Source organism: Lipotes vexillifer, unplaced genomic scaffold (genome assembly GCF_000442215.2).
Source record: "Lipotes vexillifer unplaced genomic scaffold, Lipotes_vexillifer_v1.1 scaffold250, whole genome shotgun sequence".
Taxonomy (NCBI): domain Eukaryota; kingdom Metazoa; phylum Chordata; class Mammalia; order Artiodactyla; family Lipotidae; genus Lipotes; species Lipotes vexillifer.
The window spans coordinates 2145120-2155713 of NW_006785198.1; the positions used below are offsets into that span (position 1 = coordinate 2145120).

The window sequence follows — 10594 nt, forward strand, 5'->3', positions numbered from 1 at the left end:
CATTTGTAAGCTCTAAAGCATTATATAATTATTGGGTAATATTATTAGTCACTCATAAAATATTTGTGAGGCCTGCTATATTCCAGATCCTGTGATAGTTACTGCAGAAATTGAAGTGTTTGTTTTTTTTTTTAATCTTTGGCTGCATTGGGTCTTCGTTGCTACATGCGGGCTTTCTCTAGTTGTGGCAAGCGGAGGCTACTCTTCTTTTCGGTGCACAGGTTTCTCATTGCAGTGGCTTCTCTTGTTGTGGAGCACGGACTCTAGGCACATGGGCTTCAGTAGTTGTGGCTCATGGGCTCTAGAGTGCAGGCTTAGTAGTTGTGGCGCATGGACTTAGCTGCTCCGCAGCATGTGGGATCTTCCCAGACTAGGGATCGAACCCGTGTCCCCTGCACTGGCAGGCCCTGCACCACCAGGGAAGCCCGGAAGTGGAAGATTGATGGAGGCATAGCCTTGCTCTCAGGAGAGAGGTGCTGAAAGAGAAATTCATCCTTTTCCTTGATCAAGAGAGAAAAGGCAGCAAGGACAGGAGGAAAGGCCTCTGTGGCCTGCACAGGCATCCAAGTTCCTGGCACTTGGCCCTCTCTGGGGGATATCTGATACCTTCCCCCCACCAGCCATCAGCTGAGAGCTCTCCCAGACTACCTGATGCAAGGCCCCAGGGACAGGGCTGCAGGATGGATTTCCAAATCTTCAAAATAAGCAGACAAAGGAATCTTACATCAAACAAAAAATGACGAGTGCAGTAGGGAAGGAATTGCTCTGAATGATGGAGGAGGTTGTCAAGGATTTCTAGATTTCTATGCTTCTACTGCAAGTGGATGGAAAAACCCAGATTCTCTGATTTTCAGCCCAGCCAGCCAGGCTTCCCTCTTTTAAGCTCCTTTTGTCTTATTTCCATTTGAGAAGACATAAAATGAGTAAGGGGTGGAAGATTTCTTGCCAAACCATGATTCAGGAGGAAGTTCAGCCACAGAACATGCAAGTGTGGCATCGCCCAGAGAAAAAAGACTTGTAGAGACAGGTCTCCGAAAGATCCACCCCAGATTTTGCACAGAAGGCACCTCCTTCATCACAAGCTCTAAGCCCTTCCAAGTTCAGGAAGAAACTACCTGCTCCGCCATTGACAACTTGGCACAATGTGCCCAGCAGGACCAGTGTGAGTAAAGCAGACGGTTTTCTGCAACATGACCCACGGGGACAGTGCAGGTCCTGTTTACAGCCTGAAGTTTGTGACTCTCCTGGTGGTCCTAGGTCCGGAACTCCTATTCCTGGGAGCTGGAGTGCAGCTTCAAGAAAATGGGTATAATGGATTACTTGTTGCAATCAATCCTCAGGTATCCGAGGATCAGAACCTCATCCCAAACATTAAGGTGAGTGGCAAGTATGAAGTCAAAACCATTATCCTATTCAAGCAGACCTGTAGCCTTCTTTAAGGAGTTGCCTGGTTTGTATTTGAGCAGTAAGGTAAGCGATGTTTCTCAAAAATAGCAACAAAAATTATAATTAACAGCCAAGCCAGTTCGTTCACCTAATTCTGTGTAGTCTCAGCTCACAGACTGTTGATCTAGCCCTCTTTTATTTGTTGTTGTTGGTTACTACTAATTTTAGCTTTTGTGTTTAACTACATGGCTGTTTTTGGGGTAGCAACTTAAAAAATAATCCATTGTGGCAACAAAGACCAGATGTTTGACTGATGAATAAGCATGATTGTGCCTATTAAAATTATGTTGTTGGATTCCATCCTGAGGATGGGAATTCTCAGACAGAAAGAGTGAGAGTTTGAATGGAGTGCCAAAGAGCAACATTCTTTCTTTTCACCTGAATGTTCTGTAAAGCAGTTGACTATTTTCACCTTGATATGGTAAGGCAGGCCCATAGCTCCATTACTTGAGTCTCCCTTTGGTATTGCTTTAGTGAAATCAGTATTGTCATAAGGTGTGGTCTTGGAAAGGCGTGACGTGAAAAGGATTTGTTCTGTAAAAGCTTAAAAGTCTTTCACAAAATTTGGAAAATGATATAGGCAAACCCAGACGCACAATTGGTGTCCTAAAATCTCTTCCAGATAACCATTTGAAGTTTATTTATTTTGCTCCTCGGTTTTCCCAAAAATCTAATACTGTCTCTAAAAGAAATGGGCTCCTTCAAAATACCTTCATTATTTTTATTACTGCTTCTTCAAGTATAACCAGAAAACCAAAACATTAAGAATTTACAAGTGATAAAATAAGCTTTTCTTTTATTTGGTTACAGGAAATGATAACTGAAGCTTCTTATTACCTATTCAATGCTACCAAGAGAAGAGTGTTTTTCAGAAATATAAAGATTTTAATACCTGCTACATGGAAAGCTAATAATTACAGCAAAGTAAAACAAGAATCATATGAAAAGGTAATTCAAGATTTCATTAAATGTGCTTAACTCAAGAAAAAAATATAATGTGTTCAAACTTTAAAAGTGAGAACTTAGACAAAAACAAATTAATATTAATACACAAACAATATTATTGAAAAGATTGTTATGCACAAAATGTATGGAAATGTAATAAATGAGTGAAAATTATGGAGTAAAAAATAAGCAAAATGCCATTGCCCAAGCGGCCTCTCAGAAGATCTCTTTACTATGTAACTTACAGAGTCCTTTCGGAAATTTTTGGTTAAGGACCAAGAGCTAGTTTTATTCTACTGAGTATGAGCTGTAAAGGGAATAATTTCAGTTATGACTATCCTCATTTCCCACCCTGTCAGAGACAGTAAACATACATGTACAGACAGAAACCTAAGCCACCCATGCATATAAAAATATGACTTTCTTGTCCTGCAAGAGTGCAAATTAGCAGAATTTCACATTAGCCCAAGTCCAGGACACTGTTTTTGAGGAGTATGTTGATAAGAAGCAAGGCAGAAAGCAGGGAAGAGAGGCATGGCTACCTTTTTTTTTTCCAACCAAAAAAAGAACCTTCAAAGGACTCTCATAAGCTGTAGATTATAATTAAGCATCCATGATAATGTCTGGCACATACTGGTATGCATGCTATAAATAAATGTTAAATAAATTTGGCAAATGACTGTTTGAAATTACCGTGATCAAGAGTCCTAGCAGCTACCAGAAAGGGCAGGAGCAGAGGCATTGAGAATATAGCTCAGGGCTTCAGCAATGGAGTGGGTTCAAGATCTGTAATTACAGCTCGAATAGAAGGGCTGAGACTGTGGTAGTTTCCCCTTTTCCTTATTTGTGTCACTTGGTATGAATTTTCCTAAGATTGTTTTAATTCTTAGATCTCCTTTGAAGTTATTGAATGATATAGCAATCCCAAAGGCACCCCAGTGTCCTGAAGAAGTTAAAGGGGTCCTTAAAACTATCTGATTTATGACCAGGTGAAAGCATTTGATGCTTGGGCATGGAGATAGGAGCGATAGACGACCTGGGATAAACTGGGAACAGATCTATTGTTTATTAAACTTCAACTAAATGCTAGGCATTCTGTATATATTGCTTAATTCTCAGACACCTAAAATTAGTTGCTGTTATTGCAAATTAGGAAACGGAGGCTCAAATATGGTAAGGATTTTATCCCAAGTCAAACAGCTGGTAAATTAAAGAGCAATTTGAATTCATGCCTGTTTGATTCCAAAACCTATGCTCTTTGCTCTAAGCTATACTGTCTCCAGCCACCTTACATAGTTGTCATTAAGCAATCTGGCCTTTAGTGGGACAAAAAGTCTTGGAGATAACCAACACCAAAACCAGGTGCTACTCCTCATCCTAATGGAGAAGAGAGAAATAAATAACTAAAGCAAAAATGACTGAACAGGGCTTCCCTGGTGGCGCAGTGGTTGAGAGTCTGCCTGCCAATGCAGGGGACACAGGTTCGTGCCCCGGTCCGGGAAGATCCCACATGCTGCGTAGCGGCTGGGCCTGTGAGCCATGGCCGCTGAGCCTGCGTGTCTGGAGCCTGTGCTCCGCAACGGGAGAGGCCACAACAGTGAGAGGCCTGTGTACCGCAAAAGAAACAAAAACAAAAACAAAAACAAAAGACTGAACAGAAAGATTAAAGGAAAGAGTCACTGAAGGCTGTTCATATATCTGCTAGATACCAACTCTTTTAACCTCATAATGTTAATCAAGCAAACACTTAGCAAATGATCATTACATACAGGAACCATGCTAGGCATGGCAGAGGACACAAGGAAAAGTAAGATAGTTCCTCTCCTTGTGACTCTACAGTCTAATGTAGGTGGGATGCAGGGGAGGGGGGAGGGGTAGGAAAAAAGTACATAAAAGCTGTATTACTATGGTCTGTAAGGTAGTATATAACCCCAAACAGCCTGAGTATTCTATCCCATGCAGTGTACTCTTTCCTATTTGTTTCAGGACAACATTCCAGACATAGAAATGAGGTTTTGTCCAAGTGAAGACTATTCAAGGGCATGATGCCTGTAGCCCTTTTCACAGGTGTTGCCTTGCAAAGTCCTTGGCTTGAATTCTTATCTTTCTAAAAAAAATGCTAATTATTATAAAAATAATTCATGCTTGTTGCAAAAAGACAACGTAGAAATATGGACAATAAAAAGAAAATATTACCTTCCACTATTCCTCAGCGGTGTGTACACCCCCCCACACACACACCAGTACACATGTAGTACATATAGTGATCATTATATATATATTTGTAAGATCATATTAGATCTATTGTTCCATAATGAACTTAAAAAAAAATTAACAACATACTTAACTTCTAAGGGCAAGTCTTGAGACAACATATTATCTTTATTCCTCAAAATAAAAGGAACAATGTTGTATATAAAACTGTGTTCTCTAGATGGTTATTTGAATAGATATTTACTTTAGCTTCTGACTTAAAATATTGTGTTTTATAAATAGTAATTGAAATGGTAAGGGTACAGTATGAAATATAACTTCAATAGAATAATTGTTTTGCTGATCTGATTGGTTATGGGAATAAAAGGACAAGGCTTAAAAGAAACATATCCTATTGTCTTGCACTGATGAAAGAACCCACAGAAAATTGTTCACAAAAGGCTATAACATTTTACAGTACAGCTCTGAATGATGTGTAAATGCTCTTAACATTTCTTCAAACTTTTTAATTACTTTTTATCGTGATTTATAATGTCAGAAATTTACAGTGTTGACTTTTGAGAAAATTTTAATCTGGAAAATGGGAAGGTCAAATGAAGGTAATGAAGCTCCATGGAAATTTGATAAGCTTTTAAAATACATACGCTTTTGAAAGTGACAGATAGTTTTGTTGATATTTAGTTGTGAATGCATTTTAAACTCCATCTAAAGGCATTTATTTTTTTAATCTGTTTTAAAATTGGAATACAATCCATACAGAAAAATGGACACATATCTTAAATGTACACTTCAAAGTGTTTTAACAAATGTAGATATTTATGTCACCAACATTACAGTCGAGATGTGGAGTATTACAAGGCATTTCTTTTAATTTAGGCAAATGTCATAGTGACTGACTGGTATGGGGCACATGGAGATGATCCATATACCTTGCAATACAGAGGGTGTGGAAAAGAGGGAAAATACATTCATTTCACACCTGACTTTCTACTAAATGATGACTTAACAGCTGTCTATGGATCACGAGGTAAGTTTGACCAATCAAGAAATAGACAATGGACAGCACTATTTACAGTATTCTGTGCTTAATGCTAAAAGGGACTCAGAGGACCTGAAACCTGCCAAGGACTTACCATTGGGATGAGGAGATAGGCCACGTGCCCATGAAAAGATGAGGGACAAAGTGAGTCAGAAAGGGTTAAGCACCAGATTAGTGGCCCAGACAGGGCATGCTATAAGAATTCAGTGAAGAGCGAGAGCATTTTGAGCTAAAGGTGGTCAGAAAAGGCCTCACAAAGAAGAGGATCTTAAGGTTGAATATAATTTTGATAGATGGAAAGAAGGGAGAGAAGAGTGGGAAAAGTATGAATAAAACCGTGGCAGCAGAAGAATCCAGGGCATATTTGAGAGATGGGCACAGTAGACCCCACTGATGGTGCAGAAAAACTGTGGGAAGTGAATAGTGGGAGAAAATGCTGAAATGCACATGGGGTAGGTGATGGAGAGCCTCAAATGCCCAAATTAGCAAGTCACAACTTAAGGTTTATAAACATAGGAGTGAAACCATCCAAGCAGGGTTTTCAGAAGCTGAATCTGGCTGTGAGGATAATCTGACTCCCTCAGATCAATGAGGGAGAAACTGGATATCAGGAGAATAACTAGAAGTCCAGGTATGAGGCCATGAGACTTGAGTAAGATTTGAAGGCAGTGAGATGGGAAGGACAAGAAAGAGAGTAACAAGAACAAGAGAATTTTCTATGTGCCAAGTGCTGTGCTGTTTGCTTTTCAAATGTTATCTTATTTAATCCTAACAACTCTAAGTAATGAGAGATATTCCAGAGCGGAAAAAGTATGACACAGAGGTCAGAACTGCTTCAGAGTGAAAGTCAAGGAGTGTGTGTGTGGGCAGCATTAAGGAACACACCAGGTTTGGGGCAGAAATAGAAGGGAACAGTTTAATGGGGAAATCCACAAGTCTGGATTTAGGCAAGTGATTGTGAGGAAAGTGGACTGTGCTGGTGGAAAGACCCAGCCTGTGGCGGAAGAAGGATGACTAGAGTTTGACAGTGAAGCCAGCATCATAGGTTTGGAGACTGGCATTTAGTGGATGAGATCTGAGAAAGAAACTGTTTTGAGAAAAAATGAGTAGGTCAAGGGCTAACTATCCAATTCTTAATTTTTTGTTTTTGATTTTAACGTACAACAGTGCCTTTCAAATGATGTTTTCACTTTTACCCCCATTTAAATCTAAATAGATTTTATTATCCTCTGAATAACTAGCGGGAAGTGGAGCCACACACTCTATAAAACATGCTTTATAAAACACTTTATAAAACTTGATTAAAATGGCTTTTTTTCCTGGTAACTCTGAGGTGCTGATAATCTCTGCACAAATATATGACTTCACCAGCACTTCTAAATTCCATGAGTAGGCAGAAACTTTTCCTTAGCACTTTCAGCTTAGACTGTTCCCCTCCCTTCCTATGTTCCTAGGTCCAAAAATTGCATAATATGCCACAGCCTGAGCCAACTCAGCAAACATTTCCTGGGTTCCCAGATCTTAAAAGAATTCAGAAAGAAAAGTGTACTTGGGGAGGGGAGTTAATCTGGAAAATTTCTACTGGGGAGAAGTCAGTTTTTAGCTGAACATTGAAGAAAATACAAGATTTAGAGAGGTAGAGATAAACTTATAAAGGATTTGATGCTGACAATGAGGATTTTCATGAGCTAAGAGTTGAAGATAAACATGGAGAATCAGGGCTTCCCTGCTGGTGCAGTGGTTGAGAGTCTGCCTGACGATGCAGGGGACGCGGGTTCGTGCCCCCGGTCCGCGAAGATCCCACATGCCGTGGAGCAGCTGGGCACGTGAGCCATGGCCGCTGAGCTTGCGCGTCCAGAGCCTGTACTCCGCAAGGCTCGCGGACTGCAAAAAAACCCCATAGAGAACCAGGAATAAAATGAAAGAGAAAGGACCACCCAAGCTGGTGAGGAGGTTCTATGATACTTTTTGCTCCTTCTTCCCTCCGTGGCCCCAGGGTTTCAGTCATTGCTGTAGACAGGAGAATTATCTACAGGAGAAAAAGTGGCAGGCATGCCTGGATAACACAAACTGAAGAATAGGAAAGCTTTATTTGCTGGTTTGATGTCTTAGTCCATTTGGGTTACTATAACAAAATATCATACACTGGGAGGCTTATGCACAACAGAACTTTCTCACAGTTCTGGGGACTGGAAGTCCAAGATCAAGGCACCAGCCGAATTGGTGTCTGTGAAGGCCCACTTCCTGGTTCATAGACAGCCATCTTCTCACTGTGTCCTCACATGACAGAAAGAAGGAAACTCTCGGGGGTCTTTTTATAAGGGCACTCATCCCATTTATGAAGGCCCCACCCTCATGATCTAATAATCACTCCCAAAGGCCTCACCTCCTAACACCTTCACATTGTGGGTCAGGATTTCAACATATGAATTCTGGGGGGAACATACACATTCAGTCCATATGCTTCTTTTCCTTTCCCAGAATCCTGAACTTATAGGCATGTATAAAGTTAAATAGAAACCCTTAGGCAGCTTCCTTAGGGAAATGAGAGAATGTGAGACTCCTCACTAATTTCAAACAGATATGCAACAGGTAAATCACTGGTTTGCACTTCCAGGACTAAACATATTTTCACACTGCCTCTTTTATGATGGTGGGGGTAAAGCAGAAGGAGATGGGAACGGTGTGGGGAAGAGGAAAGTGGAAGGAAGAATTGCACGTCAACCCTTCGGAATGAGTATATATAGTCAGGCGATGTTACGTATTCACTGATTAGCAAGGTCTATTGCTGAAATTTTAGGAACTCAAAACAAAAACTCTCTCTTCCACAGGCAGAGTGTTTGTTCACGAATGGGCTCACCTCCGTTGGGGTGTGTTTGATGAATATAACAATGAGAAACCTTTCTACATAAATGGGCAAAATCAAATTAAAGTAACAAGGTTAGTGTTTTTCTTGCATGTTTAAAATTCACTGTTTTTTTTTTTTTTACTCTAAAATAGAGTTTATAATGGCCACAAAACTTAACTGACAATTTTCAGTTTTATTGGATTTTTTAGAAAATTGGTAAGTATTTATGTGGTCAAATGCCAAAACAATATAAAAAGTTATACTCTTATATAGCATACTCCCACCACTCTCTTCACCCTGTTCCCTTTCATCCCCTCTAGATCACCATTTTTATTAGTTTCTCATTTATTTTTTCTGTGTTTCTTCAGGAAAATTCAAATAAATATGAATATATATTTTTCCTCATTCTTCTTTCTTTTAATTGCATAGTCTTCCATTGTGTGGATATACCGTAATTTTTCAACCAGTCCCTTATTGTTGAACAAATGAGTTGTTCACCATATTTTGTTATTACTACAAGTCATAATGCTATAAATAAGTTATTTCCATTATATGCAGGCAGATCTGTATATCTATTGAATAGCTTCCAAGAATTACCAGGTCATAGGGTAATTTTAGCTGTAATTTTGGTAGATATTGACTGATTCTTCTCCCAAAATTTAGATGGTTTTTTTTATCCCATTGACAGCATTTGAGACTGCTTATATAGGAAGGAATCCTTTTAAATATCATCATTAGATGTTCATTCTCTTCTTCCTCTGATGTCCAATGGCAATGAACTCAAAGGAGCCCTGATTCAGGATACCACCACTCATGCCCTTCCTCGGGCCTCCAAAAGTTCATGTTGATTTCTCGGTGACTTTTGCTTTGACCCTGTTTAGCTGGTAAAGCCCTTGGCAATACAGAGCCTCTCATCAAAATCAAATGCTTTAAAATCAAGTGGAGTGCATTTGTAAATTAATGACCTTTCTTAATAGTTTTTAAAATGTCTTCTGTGTATCTAGCAATCTACGATCCTAGAAACAAATTATTTTATGAGCCAATAAGAAAGAAACATAAGCATTTCTAAAACAGACCCAATGTCTCTTCCTATTTTAGGTGTTCATCTGACATCACAGGCATTTTCTTGTGTGAAAGAGGCCCTTGCCCCCAAGAAAACTGTATTATTAGCAAGATTTTCAAAGAAGGATGCATGTTTATATACAATAGCACCCAAAATGCAACGGCATCGATAATGTTCATGCAAAGTTTATCTTCTGTAAGTATGGCCTTAGAATAACAAACTCTTACAAGATTCCATCTTTTCCCAAGATAGACTGATAGGTTTTAAGTATTTAAACAAAAAGACAATTAAGATTCACTACATTTGGGACTTCCCTGGTGGTCCAGTGGTAAAGAATCCACCTTCCAATGCAGGAGAGGAGGGTTCAATCCCTGGTCGGGGAACTGAGATCCTTAGTTGCCGAGGGGCAACTAAGCCCATGCGCCACAACTACTGAAGCCCACACTCCTAGAGCCTGTGCTCCGCAACAAGAGAAGCCACCGCAATAAGCCTGCGTGCCACGACTACTGAGCCCGCGTGCCTCAACTAGAGAGCCCATGTGCTGCAAACTACAGAGCCCATGTGCTCTGGAGCCCGCACCATAACTAGAGAGAGAAAACCTGCATGCCACAACTAGAGAAAGAGAAGACCGTGCGCCGCAATGAAAGATCCCGCCTGCCACAACTAAGACCCGATGTAGTCAAAAAAAAAAAAAAGTAAAAAGATTCACTATGTTTTAGAGCTTGAGGAACCTTAGAGTTCATCTAGTTTTTACTTTACAGATTAAAAAGAAGAAAACTCAGCGCCCCCCCTCGACAGTCCAAGCTGATCAGTAAAAATTGTTTCCTTTAGAAAAGTGATTATTTGCTCTCCAGGGAAGATGCTTTAACAAGGGGAAACCTGGAGTCTTCAAAATAAATTGCTCGTATGGTGGTGCTCCTATATCCTTCCACAGGAAATTATACCGGGTTAATGACAGGGATGTAATGTATGGTTATATTTCTTTATTTAAGGTAGTAAACCACTCTTATTTTAATGAAATTCCCTAATTCTCTTTCCC

General features: G+C 39.9%; 1 protein-coding gene across 1 annotated transcript in view; it reads left to right on the forward strand.

Annotated features, from left to right (window-relative positions):
- The first annotated feature begins 1084 nt into the window (after positions 1-1084).
- The window catches only part of CLCA2 (chloride channel accessory 2), a 39537-nt gene continuing 30027 nt past the window's right edge, over positions 1085-10594 (forward strand). The window contains exons 1-5 of the mRNA XM_007457242.1: positions 1085-1376; positions 2257-2394; positions 5482-5632; positions 8476-8584; positions 9591-9750. Coding sequence (XP_007457304.1) covers positions 1191-1376; positions 2257-2394; positions 5482-5632; positions 8476-8584; positions 9591-9750 — 744 coding nt within the window. The 5' untranslated portion in view covers positions 1085-1190. The remainder of the gene's footprint in view (positions 1377-2256; positions 2395-5481; positions 5633-8475; positions 8585-9590; positions 9751-10594) is intronic.